This window comes from Gymnodraco acuticeps, unplaced genomic scaffold, assembly GCF_902827175.1.
Source record: "Gymnodraco acuticeps unplaced genomic scaffold, fGymAcu1.1, whole genome shotgun sequence".
Classification (NCBI taxonomy): domain Eukaryota; kingdom Metazoa; phylum Chordata; class Actinopteri; order Perciformes; family Bathydraconidae; genus Gymnodraco; species Gymnodraco acuticeps.
Genome location: NW_022989820.1, coordinates 20,883 through 38,199, shown reverse-complemented (window position 1 = coordinate 38,199; position 17,317 = coordinate 20,883). Strand labels below are relative to the sequence as shown.

Here is a 17,317-nt window from a genome sequence, read left to right as displayed (position 1 = left end):
TAAACCCAAAATTTGCGGATTTCCACTATCCCTTTAATACTTACAATGCTGAAGTCAAAGCTGGCCTCCATGGCAAAATACCAGGCATACTGTAATGAGAATTTTATTAGCACATGCAAGACATAATGTACACGTGACGGCTGGGTGTGACCCGGTCCTTTCACAAAATGGACACTGGAAGGTGTCCGAGTCCAATTTGTTGAGCTCTGGGCGTGCTCCATCACGGAGTGTTGTGTTGTTTGTCTATAGGTGAATAAAATAGAATACAATTTAAGTGACTTTAATATTGGAAATAGTTAACTCCTTAAACAAGCAGCAATGGACTGGCCTGTATAATCCTATGGGACAAAGCTGGTCATACTTCCTCACTTTCAGAAGGTATAACCCTTTAATGCACAAAACAACCTCTAGATTTCACTGTGGTTCGAACAGAAAGCCCTTCAGCTAGTTTAAATGTCAGGCCTACAGCATAAACCCCATCTAAAAACAGAGGCTCTGTCCTAATTACCTGATTGCATCCACCTGGGTTACTTGGCTCTACCCAATAATACCATTTAACTTTAAACCACACTTAAAATAATAATTATACATATTTACGTGTCTACAGTATAGCAGCTAATACACGTTGTAAATAAAAAACATTCAAATGTGAAAGACATCTTCAATTAATATTTAAAACTTACATAAAATCAGATTCTTGTAAAAATTAGAGTACATGCATGTTCAGTTAGCATATATGCTAAGTTAACTGAACGTCGAGCATGTCAAGCTAAGATATATAATATATATAACAAAATAAACACAATCACACTGCGCTAAACAGCCACATCGACAAACAAACGAGAACCTAAATAGTATGTAATTATATTAGGGCCGGGACTTTAACGCGTTAATTAGGATTAATTAATTACACAAAAATGAACGCGTTAAAAAAATTAATGCATTTTAATCGCACTTATTTTTGCACCGCGGAACGTTTCTCACTGGATGAGTTTCAGGCGTACCGATTATACTGGAGCACCAACTAACGTTCATGACTTCAGACAACAACAAACCACAGTGAACAACAGTGGGAAATGTTGTTTTAAAAAAACGGACGGATGGAAGCGTCGATAAGAGCACGGTTGTGTGCAAATTATGCAAAAAGGAATTCGCATATCACCGCAGCATATCAAGCCTCAAGTATCACCTCAATGCAAAACATATAGCAGCTAGCGTGGAAGCTAGCGTGGACGTTAGCCTCTTTTATCGCGTTCACACCAAAAAGAGCCGGTACTCAAATTAGTTCATGAGAACCTTTTTACCCGTACGAAAGTCCCTGCTAGAGAGCAGGGACTTTCGTGCGGCTCTCTTGTGAGAAAAGAGCTATATGTCTGATTGGCTGGGCGGATTGCAAACCACGCCCCGTAAAACTCCCAAAAAGTTTTGTGAAGCCGCCATTTTATTATCCTCGCATTAGCATTATTAGCATTAGCCCAGCGCAGAAACGCAGAGAGACTAACTTATGGCAACACAAAATAAAACATGGGAGCGGTGGAGATGAGGAGGTGTCGGCGTTCTGGCGATTTACTCGGAAGGCTTCAGTAGAAGCTGCTGGGACTCCCAGCAGCTTCTACTGAAGCCAGTCCCCAACTCCGGGGACTTCCGGCCGGGGACTTTGGGCGGCAGTATACGCCGTGAAGTGGTTTGCGGCCTGCCAGTAAACCCAAAGCAGAAGAAGAAGAAGTGACGTCAGCGGCTTCATTTGCCTAATCCACCCCCAGGTTCAAAGAGTTCTCATGAACCTTTGTGGGAAAAGTACTGCGGTGTGAATGCGCCTAATGGTATACTAAAATCCATGTGAAAAAAATTGCTTCTCACTGTTCTCAGGTCAAATATTTATATGTGATTAAAAATGCGATTAATTTCGATTAATTAATTACAAAGCCTCTAATTAATTAGATAAATTTTTTTAATCGAGTCCCGGCCCTAAATTATATCTAAAACCACAATACGTTAAGTACCTGTACTCGGTGCGCCATGTTGTTTGTTGTCTGTAAACCTCACGTGTTGGGCGTGCTCTCTTCTGACCATATTTGGAAGTACAACTTTTCGCGGCCGCAGCTAGACCCTTCTCAGCCACCGTAGTGTCGTGTCAGGTGGGCGTGTCGTGTACCATCGTGTACTGGCCGCGGCCGCAGCTAGACCCTTCTCAACATATCTGGTACCGACACCGCCGTGTACTGGCCGCGGCCGCAGCTAGACCATATTGCCTTGAGAGCGAGGCGCGGCGAGGCGGCGCAGTTCCTCTCCACGGGCTGCGGAAGCGAAATGCTTGATGGGAAACGACTCCAGCTGAGCGCTCATTGGTGGTTTTTACCCCGTGCTGCTGATGAAACTCTCCAATTGGCTCGGCAAAAGTTTGTTGTTGTTTTGTGTCAGTTTTACGTCGCCACATCCATTCCCATTTTTCATCATTGTTCCACAATGTTTATCATCATGAAATTAATATCTATATATTTTATACTATACTTGCACTGCTTACCGTTTTCATACTTTAGGCCTATATCTACGGTGGCCCTGAAGTGCAAGACACTACAGCATTTCAGAAAACACCACAGCATTTCACAAAACACAACAGCATTTCACAAAACGCCACAGCATTTCAGAAAACGCTACAGCATTTCACAAAACACAACAGCATTTCACAAAACACAACAGCATTTCACAAAACACAACAGCATTTCACAAAACACAACAGCATTTCACAAAACACAACAGCATTTCACAAAACGCCACAGCATTTCACATTGGACGGAAAGGGTATTCCTTAGGGAGAACACTTCTTGTTTGTGATTGGACAGAGCCAGCCAGAGAAGCACTGCTGTGATTGGTTGTTTTTGCTGCCAGTCAAGAAATGACGCTTCGTGATTGGCCCAACACATCAGCCGTTAGCTGTTAGCACACACTCAGAGCTCACAGCTCCTGATATCTGTTCAGAAACGGGACAAAAGTTAAACACATACAAAACACAGACTGTCTATGTCATGGTGAATACAGTCGCTGCTTTATTTATGTCTGTATGACGTTGTTGTGAGCGTGGACGGATCAGCTACAGGTTAGTTTAGCCTGATCGATCCGATTCCATTAAGAAAACACGCATTTTAAAAGCTCCGTAAGATAATGTTTACACCTTATGGCTATCAAGTCTTCCACCAAGCCAAAATGTAACCCTAAAAGCCTGAATAGCTTTCTCTGTTTTTTTTACTGACAGCTACTTTCCATAAATAATAAAGCATAAAATAAAACATTTTATTTATTAACAATAAAATAATTTAAAGAATCCAATGTGTATAACAATGAATTCTTTACACATTTCAAATGTTTTATTTATCCTGCTTTTTGATTAAAAAAAATGGAGAATGAATGGAATGGAAAAAGTGCTTTATTATAAAAATATTTAACGTGAGGAGTCGGGAAAGTTAAAGAATCAAAATACATGGCTGATTTTGAAAACGTAATGATTCAATGTGAACGATTACACCACATTACATCAACTGAAATGTTGCACAAGGGTGCAATGTCAATAAGAGTGCCTCTGACCTGTTAAAGGTCACACTAACACTTCCATGAACACATTTACATAATGCCAAGGTGCTCTGTACAAAGCTTAGCTAAACCAGTTGAGATGCATTTATAAATGGTGAAACAAAAATGTTACTTAGGTTTTCCTTTTGACGATCACAAAAGTCATCTTCCTTTTATATGTAAAGTGCGATAAATGTCTCATTAACACAGGTTCCAGTGTAAATAATCATTAGACACTTGATAAAATACTTAACAGTTAATCACTTCATTAGTATCTGTTTGTGATTATTTGTTAGTTTAAAAGTTGAGTCAAATCATAGAAGAAGTTCCCTTATGAGTCATTTATTTCCCAGGTTTTTTTTCAACAGTTATTTCCATTTTCACTCATGGGTCTACAGGTTTTATTTTGATGTGGAGGCCATTAAGTGAACGAAGCACCAGTCGAGGAACTATCTGTGGTGTTTGCGTCGGGTCCTCGATCAGATGGTATCTCTTCAGTGTCAGCGCTGTTGACACTTTCAGCTCGTTCATGGCAAAGTTCTGACCAATGCAGTTTCTGAGAGAGGAAAACAGCACCAATGAGAGGAATATGGGGACAAATTAAGCTTTAAAGTAACATCATATAGGAAGACAGCACTTAAGGTTATGTAAATCAGATGAACAGTCAATACCAAATGATATATATATTTTTGATTTACATAATATTGGAATAGGTTGGACAAGAAGATATGGCAACAGCCTTTCAGTAAGCCTTTCGTGTTTGCCAAATGTGTTTTTACTGCAGGGCTATTGTATTGTAATGTAAACTTAGCTGTAGCCATATTTTTAGTGAGCTAGTCACACGGTATCATATGAGGACAAACCTTGGCCCAGCAGAGAAGGGCACGAATGCGTGAGGAGACCTCTTGGAAACATTCTCCGGGAGAAAACGCAGTGGGTCAAAGACCTGGGTTGACACAAGATGGAAAAACAAACACCAGTGTGGCATTAATCACAATCTCTTGCACTTAAAAGTGGGGTAGGTAATTTTGGAGAAACCAGCTCGAGTGCGCTAGAATTTGAAAATACACAACTGGAAAAAATCTGCCACTTCCTCACAGAGCCTCTCCTCCAACACACACGAACACGCCAATGACCAATGAGGGCACGAGATCAGTTTGTGCACAGATGGAAGGCTGACAGGCAGGTAGGCCATCCAGTTACTTTAGCCGGGCCGGCTAAAATGATTGGTCGTGCTTTTTACAGTACCACGGCTTCCACAGATGACATTTCTTTATGGATTTCTTGTCAAAGCATTTCAGATATTCATTGCTATCGGGATGTTAAGAGCATTCCGTGGAATATAACAAAAAGTGTATCTCGAGCCGGTTTCTCAAACGTACCTACCCCACCTTTAATATGTCGTTGCTGCTATAGTATACTGCCATGTGGTAAATACTTGTGTGTGCTGCTCTTGCTCTTTTGCATATCATGTATTTATTTGTTGCTATGTTTACAAATGTCATGTTCTTATATCTTGTATGTCAGGGACTATGGATGGAAATTAGCTCAAAGCTAAAATCTGGCATATTTACACTTGAAGCATTATTTGTCTAAAGTGTTCATTAATGTGCATTGTCCCTATTCAAATAAACGATTAAATGAAAATGAAAAAAATGATTTAAAAACATTTTATGTACAAGTAGCATAGGTTTACTTTTATGGGCACATGTGAGCTTACACATTTAAAAATGCTTCCACAGAATGATCTTCTTTACTTACTTCAGGGTTTTCCCAGACAGTTGCATTCCTGTGAAGCGAATACACACTTGTTCCAATATGACTCCCTACAAATAAGAGCAAAACAAAAATGTATTTGTAATGAGATTGTGCAGGGGAAAACAATTCATATATTATGTTTGAGACAATTTTGCAAACCTGCTGCTATAATTCAAACCATGAAGGTTAACAGGTTCATTTGTGCAAGCTTGACTCAATAAAAATAACTGTTAATCCTTAACTAAAAAGTTAACCTTTACCAAAGGGTATACACGTTTGATGCATGCAACTGTATGGTGTTTTATTCACATTCATCTGCAAATAACCATTAAAGCCAAACCTGCAGGCAAAGTTCTTCCATCAAAAAACGTAATGGTCTTGGTGGTGATTCTGGACATTCCTGGTACCGGAGGGTAAAGGCGGAGGGACTCTTTTATGAACATTGTAGTGTATGGAATTTTACTGAGATCCTCCCTAAAAAGTAAACAGACAAGTGTTAGTTCAACAATTGGCAGCACTGAGATACATTTGCATTGTTTTCAAATGTAAGCCTACCACTCCATGGTGTCCTTGCCATCCAGGGCTTGAAGGACCTCATCCCGGCACATCTTCTGGTACTCTGGGTGGCAGGCCAGAGAGTAGAGGATGAAGGACATGGCACTGGCTGTAGTGTCATGGCCCTCAAACATGAAGGTGTCCACTTCTGCTTGTATATCTTCATCTGACATACCCTGTTTGTTCTCATCCTTAAATAAAAGGCAAACTTAAAACATGAGTAATCAACATATGTCTTAATGTGACACTACTACTCCAATTAAAAACCGTACAAATTGTAGGCCTATTGGAATTGGCACAGAAACAGCTAATGTCTGTTGGCTCCTTTTACAGATCAACTCTGTTTGGAAAGAAAGGAATCATTGCCATGTTAGTTACTGAGTTACAGAGGTGTCCTTGATTCGCTTATTATATATATTGATTACATGTACAGGAATGTATAACTTTTACGTTGCTGCTCAAGAGTCCCTCATAAGAGTAAAATAACCAGACTGTTGCCTTTGTACCAGTGGCCTCATGCTCAGCATATCAATGCTCATTCGAAAAACCTTCTGCGTTTCCTTTTGCCCTAGTGTTTTGCCCCTTGCAGGTTAAGCACATACAGTATAATATTTGCATCATCTCAGGTTATAAACATGACACAACTACGCTTTTTTAATGTGCGGCAACTTAAGACTGTTCATGCTTTAAATATCTCATTACTAAAATGATCACGATTATTAATTAATTATCTCTATAGAGAGCTTACTGCTTTGACAATTGCAGTTTTTACGTATGTTGTTTTTTTCATTGATCAGAAGTGTCTCATTTTGTGAATTCAATACATGGCACATAAGACATAACATACTCTCGCTAAGAGAAGGATGTCCAGAAAGTCCACGTTTCTCTTTCCCTGTACGCGATCCAGCTCGTTCTCCTCCTTGAGTGCTTCTTTCCTCTTTCGTATGACTTCCCCTTCAAAATAAGAGAATAATGAATGAGCATATCCCCAGTAACTCTTCAAATGCAGCAACCATAAACCTACAGTTTAGAACCTATACAATTTCGATGTATGGGCAAGCTAAATTCAGTTTTAGATTGTCATGATGAAGGTAATATCTGTGAACATCTTACCTGTGTGACTGTGAGCCACCTTGCATGCTTTTCTTAGTCTGAAGCCATGTGGGCTGAGGTAGAAAATGAGGTCATTGTGGTATGGAAACGTCCTGAACCGCAGGTTAATCAAATTACTGAGCTCATAGACTGCCTTGATGTATTCATTTGTTCCGCTGAAATAAGAACGTAGACAAACAGTTCAGACAACTGAGAACATAAACCTGTAATTGTGAATGGCGGGAAAACGTTTGTATGGACTCGCCTCTCGGTCTGACAGTTGCTGTTGTAGCTGAACGCACACTTCATGATGCTGTCCAGTGTCATAAGGCTCACGTGGTTAAACAATTCAAAGGACTCATTGGTTTTTGCATAACTCTCCCATTTGTCCTGGCAACAGTGAAAGAACAGATGTGAGGTCTCAGCAGGACGTGGAAAAACCTTCAACACACTTAGCTGGAACAACTTTGACACAAAATAGCTGCAGCATCTGGAAAGCCTAAGCCTATATTTCCTCCACATCACTTCACAATTGACTACTTATTATAGCACTTTACACAAAAGCATTTTCCTTGTACAATATGTGAAATGCAACTTGGCAAAAAAAACAGACACTGATTTTATAAACAAAAAGACTGTCATTAACGTACCAGCATGGTTTTAACAGAGTCTGACATCAGATTTACGTAGGGTTTCAAAACTTCATAATGGAAACCTGGGGTCAAGAGCCTTCTGTGGCGAAACCACTTCTGACCTTCAGACACCAATAAGCCATCACCTGAAGACAGAGGCAGTATGTGTCAGCGAGGCAAGCATCTTAACAGGAAATACTGTGCAGTAAGCCAAAATATGCTGTAGGAGAAAGTAAAAGCAATCTTACCAATCCAAGGCTTAACAAAAGTATATGCCATATTATCTTTTGGCTCTGTTACGAAACAAACAATTGCAGATTATGTTACATTGACCTTTGTTTATTGAAATGCAGATAATAAACCAATATGAGTCTACATGTATACGACGTAGTAAAAAGCATTGTAAAAATGTAACTTAACAGCTACATTGTAAAGGTTTATGACTTCAGTAAAGATATAAAACAATGGCTCACACACCTGTAGATGCCAATATAGTTTTCACATAGTCTGGATGGTGAATGCTGAGGAAACAAACAAGGGGACCAAACCACATCGGGAAAGCATAAGGGTACTGCTGTCCCCATTTCACAATCTTTTTCAAGTCCGATCCATCCTGTTTAAACTGAAAGTAAAAACATAAAAACATAGGTTAAGCTTAACCAATATGCTGGAGCCTGAAGAGGACAAAGTTATCCCCTGAGTTGTGATGCTCTATAAACTAGTACTCAACTGCTAAGTTTAAGCCTTAATTGCATCCAAATTGTTACTTAAATAAATGTAAAGAAGTTCAAATCAGGGACAACCCAAATTAAATAACACCAATAATAATAACATATGAATACGCTTTGAATTTCCTTTTTTCGCAGGCTTTTCTTTTTGCAAATCTGAGTCTGTTGGCACATGATGAGACTGGGGATGACCTTTGACAGTTGCAACACTGGGGACGCTGCAAAAAGGGACGGTTCATCAATCAATCAATCAATCAATCAATGTTTATTTCTATAGCCCAATATCACAAATGTTACATTTGTCTCAGTGGACTTGCAGTGGTTGCATTCATTCTTATTCCTCTGATCAGAAACATGCTAGAGTGAGGACAGGAAGACACATTCTACATCTGCTGCTGAAATTACTATTCTCCCATGCAAATAAACACATTATATGTCACATTTAATCATCTTAAAATGGTACTGGTGGTTAGCAAACACATTGATTAACTGAGAGAAATGCACAGAGTGTTGCAACTGTCAAAGGTCTCCCCTACTTCAATAAGAAATACATTGTATGCCAGAAACTACAAGGAGCTCAGTCAAGTATTTTGTATATGAACTCAAAACAATCTGACTCTGACTTTTGTTATAGGTGGTATTTCTCCTACATTAATAATACATTATTATTATTACTTGTTTCTTGCACTTGCTTCTGCGTCACTGAGCAGTCATCGTACGTTACCTCCTTTAGATGTCCAAAGAGCCAGTGCGACGGTGGTCCTGGAAACAATTCCATACTTTGCTTCGCAGCTCTTCTTTGGGCGAGCAAGATTGTCAACTTATAAACAACGGCAACAACACAGAGCACCGCGATCAAGTGGTGCATGTGGGGTAAGCCCAACTGATACTTCACGAAACCCTCAGTTGACTCCATCCTTGCGTCCTCCTTGAAGATGAACAGTGGTTCACACAACACAGTTTTGTGTGTGTGTGTGTGTGTGTGTGTGTGTGTGTGTGTGTGATGTAACCACAGGAATGTGGGTGGAGAATGTGGCCCGTCCACTATGCAGTCAGTGTTGCCAACTCCATAGTAAGGAAAGTAGCTAGCCTATTGGCTGTCCGAAAAGTCGCCAGAAGTCGCTAAATGACGTCATCGCCTAATTTGCATATCATGTAATGGCGGCTGTAGGAGAGAGCATGGTAGAGGGGAATACAAAAAACGTTCCCAACTCTTCAGGGATCAAAACTTGAAACCACCCGAGTTAAATCTAGACGACAGTAGATCAGAAATGTCTCTATTCTGCAAGGTAAAATTACTTTTTTGCTTCCCCGTCTTAAGCAGAACATAACTCAGAATTCTTGCTCGTACTCTTTTCTTTTTTAAAACATGTTTAGGACTACAAATTACCTTTCTTCTGTTGATTCTTTTTATATCTTTATTTTGTTTTTGCCATTGAAATACGCCTAATCTCAACAATTATTTAATTACTTTAATGGTTTGTCTTGACCCGCATTACATAAATCACATTTGTTCCAATGTTAAATGCTAGAATATTCAATGGTGGAATTGCTAGCTATACATCCAACCCTCTTCTTTTATCCGGGCTTGGGACCGGCAAAGTGACCCAAAAGAGACACTCTGGCAGAGTTACTTAAGTTTTTTTCATTTTTTTTTTCTTTTATAGTTTTTTTGTGTGGGTTTTCTTAAGTTTGGTTTACTTTCTAACCATATGCTCCACTTAAGAGCATAAAACAAGTCAGAGAAAGACATGAACACTTTTGCCATTACTATTACATTTTTTTTTTACTTACGTTTTTTTAAAGTTTTATTTGGGGTTTACAAACCATATGCCCCACTTAGGTGCCTAAGTGAGAAACAAGTCAGAGAAAAACATGAACATTTTTGCCATTACTATAACGTTTTTTAAAAAAAATGTAAAGAGTTTTCTTTGGGGTTTACTAACCATATGCTCCACTTAGGAGCCTACAATACACTAAAACTTGAACATTTGTTGTTGGTTTTTTTCAGACCCCCTCCACTCACACTGTGCTGGCTCACAGAAAGAGCATGTCATCATTTTGGTCAAGGTGTTCTATGGCAGGTTCAGCAACTGAGGGAGCTGACTTAAATGAGTAAGCAGATGATGTGCCAAAAAGCTGCAAAACGTCATCAGGCAGCTTGTGCTCATAGCAAGCATCACCAGACAGCTTCAGACCATATCGGACATAAAGGACGGAGTTCAGGGTCTGCAAGGACATCCGGTTTCTGAGTTTGCTTTTTACCACACTCATCTGGCTGAATAGTCTCTCGACTTCAGCATTCGAGTGTGGCAAGGACAGCACAGACACAGCAGCCATGGTAAGTTCATGAAATGGATTGTTATCAGCTGCATCCCTGAACTTCCAAACCTCAACCCAGAAGCCCAATGTGTTCTTTGTTTCATTCCACTTTCTCAGATGGATGGAACGCCACTGCTGGACAATCTTGTCTATATCTGCAGGAGAGTAGCCAAGGAGCTTGGCTATTTTTTTCGATTTCTCCCAGGCTCTTACTGTGGTTTAGAGTTTTCTCTACATTGAAAACGAACATGTACTGCAATGCCTCAATATTGTCTGGCAGTCTCAACCTCAACCCGTGAGTGAGGGAGATGGTGAAGGCTACACACCGCTTTCGGACCTGGTTCTTCTCCTCAGGCGCAAGAAGGAGCTCAGCTGCCTTGGTCTCAAAAAGGTAACCAAGGTACGGTGAGGGACTGATGTATCCATCAATTGGCTCTTTGAGAACATCAATATTGGCAAGTGGATTCAGCACCCTGCTACTCACAGACTTGATCAGGCTAACCAAGCTGTCAAGTAGCTTCAAAGGATCCACCTGCTCTCCCTCAAAAGCCTTGATCGCCAACTGCACCTCACCCAGCACCGACTTCAAAAAAGTGAGGTACAAAATGTTCTGAGGATCACTGTACATGGAGTGTAAAACCTCAGCCATGTAACAGTGTTCACTGGACTTGGTGACTGCAAAATGCAGTTTAAGCGCCTCCCACTGGTCCAAAATGCGTGTAACCGCTGGTTCAATGGAGAGCCAACGTGTCGCACACACCTTGGTTATTTGGAAGGGCTGCTCCCCACAGTTGATGGTCTCATATATGGCCTTATAGGCGTCCCTGCGCTTTGGAGACACCGAAAACCAGTTATAGGTCTCCCGTACCAAGTACTCCACACTACGGGGGAGGGTGTCATTGGAAGCATGAGTTACAGCAAGTTGCAGAGAATGACACACACAGCGAATAAGAACCAGATCTTTGATGCCATACTCCTCCTTCAGCACTTTATGGACCCCATTCTTATTCCCCGTCATAACTGAGGCATTATCAGTCCCTATCCCCAGGAGTTTCTCTTTTTTTAGACAACACTTCTCCAGGAAAGCCACAAGAGCTTGGGCTATAGATCTGGCATCTCCTCCCTCCAACTGAACAAGCCCCAGAAATGTTGAGACAATTGTTTGTTTTGTGTTACTAAAGTACCTTATCACAACCCCCAGGTACTTAGAAACACTGACATCAGTGGACTCATCAAGGAGGAGGCTGAAACGCTGGTCACCCACATCTGCGACCAACTTTTTCAGGAAGTATGGTGCTAGAACACCATTTATCATCTCGGTGCACTTTGTCCGATGCATTTTGAAGTGCTCAGCAGCAGTGGAGTCCGAGAAAGCAGCTTTACATGCCTCCCCAATGTGATCACATGCCAGCATTGAACAGTGTTCAGCCATAGCTAAAGCCATGATGGCTTCAGCCTTTTTTGCAGGGTCAATTGTTTTAGTTTTAAATAATGGCAGCTTGCTTTGAGTGGCACTGTCATAAGGCTTTGCCTTTTGAGTATGTTTTTGGGTTTTAACATGCTTCTTGATGTCAGACAGTTTTGCATAGAAATCCCCCTTACAATAAAGGCAGTATGCCCGTGTGTCATCTCCAATAAATGGCTTCAACCATCCTTTATACTCAGGGTTTGATTCCCACTCCTTTCTGTATTTTTGAGAATACAATTTAGACTGTGCCATGATGTTTAGCTTGTCACAGAGAGGCACACACACAGTGGACGAGGTGATTGAGTGACTGAGGCTGTGTGAGGCAAAGCAAAGCAAAGGCAGTTATTTAGTATAGTGTGAAAGTGAGTGAAGAAACATTTACATTCAACATTTAAATCCCGCTCAAAACCAGGACGGCTTGGCAGTTGGCGCATGCGCAATTCATTTGCAGTCTCGACGCGGGGGAGTGTGGTTGTCTCCTCTCTGCTCTGACTGCAGCAGCAGCTCTGCTGCGGCCAGGCAACTGTCAGTCTGAGCGCCTGTGAGTACTATGGGAGGGAGGCGGGGCTCACGGCAGCACCCGCGGCTCGTTAACTGCAGAACAATGTGAGTCTCCAAACACCAGAAAAGTCGCTAATAACACCATTATAAATCGCTAGATTAGTCGTTAGTCGCTTTTGACACAAATAAGTCGCCGGAGGGTTTGGAAATCCGCCAAATTTAACGAGAAAATCGCCAAGTTGGCAACACTGTATGCAGTGTTGCCAACTCTATAGTAAGGAAAGTAGCTATTGGCTGTCCGAAAAGTCACCAGAAGTCCCTAAATGAGGTCATCGCCTAATTTGCATATCATGTAATGGCGGTAAAAAAAACGTTCCACCCCCTTCAAGGATCAAAACTTAAAGGACACATGTCATGCTTTTCCGGTTATTACCCGTCCCCTTGTGTGTTATGAAGGTTTTTATGCATGTAAACGGTCTGCAGAGTCAAAACCCTCAAAGTACACCCTGTAGCGAGTAAAACTCGAAAACAGAAAATACCTCCCCAAAACGCCTCGTTGGTGAAACATCATTTTCCATTGTTTACTTCCTGGGTGCTGTGTCGTAGAAGCACCCAGTAGCCACGCCCAGAGCTATGGCCGCACCCTCTGCCAGCCTAGCATACTGTTGGAATCTCAGTATCAGTTCAAAACTGTATCTAGTCATGCCAAAGAGGGTCTGTTTCCTGTCTTGTGAGGGGAAATGTTCAATGCATGCTTTACCGAGGGCAGAACCACGACGAAGTCAGTGGTTAACATTTTTAACACTGTTCCTTCAGATGTTCGAGGCGGTATTTTACTGTGTGCGCGGCATTTCACAGAGCATAGCTTCACAAAACATGGAGAATGTCTGCATTCACACACAACATACTCATAGACAGTATACTCCAGGTGATTTACCGTACGGTCAGTCGGGAAACGTAATTACATTATAGCTGGCGTTCCTAGCGTGTATGCTACCGAGCTAAACAACGGAGCTAGACATGAGTTTGCTCGGGAAAACATTTAAGAAATCTAGACCGCAAAATAATTAAACAAGTGAGTGCCTGTTTTTCCTGGCCAAGGTCAGGGTCCTTGAACACAACACAAGCCTAACGTGTCATCACGTGGTATAAGTCTCGTTTGACAGGGGTGTAGTTCTGACGGGGAGCACCAGAACGCCGCTCCGCTCCGGCACTTCCAAAAATTGCAGTACCCTTAAGGAGCCGTACACATGCTGCAGTTTTTGCGTGGCTGTGTCTTAGTTGTAAGCCCAGTGGCGATCTGTCATACTGATCATACAGTCAATAACTTTGTTGTTATTAGCATCTGGTTATCTAGCTATGCTAACGAATATAAGAAGCTTTTTCTACAACCGAGGTAAAGGCACATCTTTATATGATCATTATAGTTATAAAGAAATAAGAGAATAAAGTAAACAGGTATAAAATACTATATGACAGTAAAAAAAAGTTGTTATTATAAACAAGAATACAGTTTGAAAGGGGAGTGATTTGTAAAATATCCATAAAGAAAAAGAACATTTGCTTACAGTTCTGTTTCATATGGGTGTTGAGAGATGTATCCATAGATCTACTAATGTTGCTCTCAAAGTGCACCAGATTGATGCTTTTAACTTCAACATTTAAAAAAAATCTTCCCGGGGGAGCATGCCCCCCGGACCCCACTAGAGGAGGTTAGGTCCCCCCCACTTAAATCATGTTCACATGGATAGGAGTCTAAATACTTTTTCACACATCTTGTGTCCATATCTTTCTGTTTGGGTGGTCATGCCACAACTCTGCACGTGATGCCCCTGCCAACCTGTGATTGGTCAGGACCATGCCAAGGAAAGCCAAAGGCGGCTGGCTTCCCTTGCCTCACAATCCAATCAAATCGCATCAATTTAGTGTTGCAGTGACGCGTCCTAAAATCCGGAAGTAAGCTGCGCTCGGTTTCCCTCATGTTTCCCTCGACATAAAAGCAACGGGATTTCTCCATAGGATTTAGGAAAATAGCTCGAAATAAGGTCAGTGGAAAACGAACCTGTTAGATAAATGCAATGTCTACCTTACTTTTATAATTTTCTAATCATAAATCTAATCGATAGAAGATAGATAGCGTCACTGCACCACTCTCACCGCCGTTAGAAAGTAGCAAGCAACTGAAGCAAGTGCAATTATGGAGGGTGGAGATTTGGAGTATTTAATCAACAAATAATTGTACTAAACTTCCGCTACAGCAGCAACAACAAATACAATCCGATGACAGGCCGATGCCCAAACTGGAGCTGTGTACAGCGAGGAAAAAAGGAGCGAATCGGACGTAAAACGTTAAAGGTCTCCTGATTTAGTTTGTGAATGAATGCTTATTAGAGTTTGGGCTGGAGAGTGCGTCTATCTAACCTGTCGGTTAGATAGATAACAGGCGTGTGTAAGTCCTGCATCTGTGTGTAAAATGATACCGGGTGCTGTAATCACTCATCTGGTTACATTATTACATTGACCACCACACCCCCGACCCAAAAGAAAGGACGTATTATTGGCTTCCCCTAATTTTTCCCCCCACGCCACGCTACTGGTAGTTTGTAACGCGTTAGTCCCAACACTGCTCTTTTCCAATGTGGAAGCAGAATGTGTGAAAGCATACAGCACGATGCAGGGTGTGTCTCTAGACATCTCTAGACTGGAATAGCGGGGCCTAGTACGTGAACTTGCCTCGCAGGTGCACAGGATAGAGGACATCAGACTCCAGAGAAAACTTGCTCGAGTCCGAGTCCAAGTCAGAGCGTCAATGTACAAGTCGAGTCCGAGTCATCGTGGGGGGAAACATTCACGAGTCCAAGTCAGAGCGTCATTGTACAAGTCGAGTCCGAGTCATCGTGGGGGGAAACATTCACAAGTCCGATTCCAAGTCAGCGTACGCGATAATTCACAAGTCCAAGTCCGAGTCGCGTCAATCAGTGCGCGAGTCCGAGTCGAGTCACGAGTCCCGAAAATCGGCACTCGAGTACAGATTGTGCACAGATGGAAGGCTGACAGGCAGGTAGGCCATCTAGTTACTTTAGCCTGGCCGGCTAAAATGATTGGTCGTACTTTTATTATTACGGCTTCCACAACATTTTTTATGGATTTTTTGTCAAAGCACTTCAGATATTCATTGCTATCGGGATGTTAAGAGCATTCCATGGAATATAACAAAAAGTGTATCTCGAGCCGGTTTCTCAAACCTACCTTTAACTTTTTTTATTTTGTTTTATTCATACATATTTTACTAATCACTACCCTCTCAAATGGAAATATGTGTTATAAATGGTGACCAAACCGTTTGAGACCCACTGAGAACTTAGACAAAGTAAACTATCTAAAGTTAAACACTCAAGAGTCCTTTAGCGATTAGCCGTTTAAGCTACAGTAACAATTATACAGAGTCGAATAAATGAAACCGAGAAGTCTAATTAAACAAGAATATAACTTACAGTGGTTGCTGCGTCAATAGGTAATGTCGTCACCGGGTCCAGATGCACACTGAGTTCATCAGTTTCTAAATGCGGTATTTAAATGCTTTTTGAGCTAAAGGATGACTGAGTCACGCGGTTCTACTTCACGCAATCAATAGACTGGCCCTGCCTATGTTAATAATGCAGGCTTGAGTGCTGAGACCTGTAAAGCAGGTTTCGCCTGAGCAGATCTGAGATTTAAAATCTCTCAAAAGCGATTTAGCCGTTTAAGCTACAGTAACAATTATACAGAGTCGAATAAATGAAACCGAGAAGTCTAATTAAACAAGAATATAACTTACAGTGGTTGCTGCGTCAATAGGTAATGTCGTCACCGGGTCCAGATGCACACTGAGTTCATCAGTTTCTAAATGCGGTATTTAAATGCTTTTTGAGCTAAAGGATGACTGAGTCACGCGGTTCTACTTCACGCAATCAATAGACTGGCCCTGCCTATGTTAATAATGCAGGCTTGAGTGCTGAGACCTGTAAAGCAGGTTTTGCCTGAGCAGATCTGAGATTTAAAATCTCTCAAAAGCGATTTAGCCGTTTAAGCTACAGTAACAATTATACAGAGTCGAATAAATGAAACCGAGAAGTCTAATTAAACAAGAATATAACTTACAGTGGTTGCTGCGTCAATAGGTAATGTCGTCACCGGGTCCAGATGCACACATTACATTGCATTTAGCTGACGCTTGTATCCAAAGCGACTTACAATAAGTACATTCGACCAGGAAGACACAACCTTGAAGAAAACAGAATCATATATATATATATATATATATATATATATATATATATATATATATATATATATATATATATATATATTAGCTGTACACTTTACGAATATAATAGTTTTTTATGGACAACTTTACCATTCAATCTCGTCCAACTGATTTGGCTGCCGTCACTGCTCGGCTCTTGGCAGTTCAGGCATTTATCAAACCTGGCAACCCCGGGTTTCCTGGCAGCTGTCAATCAAAGTCCAGTGGCTCCGCCCCAAAGTGCCAGAAACTTTTCACGCGCGTATATATGTATATACTCGCATTTTAGACTCTGTTACTAACTGTATATCTGTAGACTTGGTATGTCTTAAATGTCCGGTTAGGATGTATTAGAACGAAATCTAAAATGAAAATTGTAAACAAGCAATCTGTATGTAAAAAAACCACC

General features: G+C 41.2%; 1 protein-coding gene across 6 annotated transcripts; it reads right to left on the bottom strand.

The window, feature by feature from the left end:
- Positions 1–3,406: 3,406 nt before the first annotated feature.
- LOC117557727 (cytochrome P450 4B1-like) lies at positions 3,407–17,036 on the bottom strand. 6 transcript variants are annotated; one of them, XM_034233707.1, is made up of 13 exons: positions 17,020–17,036; positions 9,057–9,260; positions 8,082–8,226; positions 7,853–7,897; positions 7,623–7,750; positions 7,238–7,362; positions 6,994–7,148; positions 6,728–6,834; positions 5,881–6,071; positions 5,666–5,799; positions 5,329–5,393; positions 4,431–4,513; positions 3,407–4,123 (listed from the first exon to the last, which is right to left on the bottom strand). In XM_034233707.1, exons 1-13 carry the CDS (start codon positions 17,020–17,022, stop codon positions 3,952–3,954), a joined length of 1,557 nt encoding a protein of 518 aa, XP_034089598.1. In that variant the 5' UTR covers positions 17,023–17,036; the 3' UTR covers positions 3,407–3,951. The 6 variants fall into 6 exon arrangements, with proteins under 6 accessions (XP_034089598.1, XP_034089601.1, XP_034089623.1 ...); XM_034233710.1 differs by lacking the exon at positions 17,020–17,036 and adding an exon at positions 16,764–16,799; XM_034233732.1 differs by lacking the exons at positions 9,057–9,260; positions 17,020–17,036 and adding an exon at positions 16,764–16,798 and having other exon boundaries at positions 8,082–8,125.
- Between the last annotated feature and the right edge of the window lie 281 nt (positions 17,037–17,317).

What these genes read in the sequence shown, in the direction of transcription:
- LOC117557727 (XM_034233699.1), bottom strand. Translation starts at nt 12,374, where the DNA reads ATGGCACAGTCTAAATTGTATTCTCAAAAATACAGAAAGGAGTGGGAA.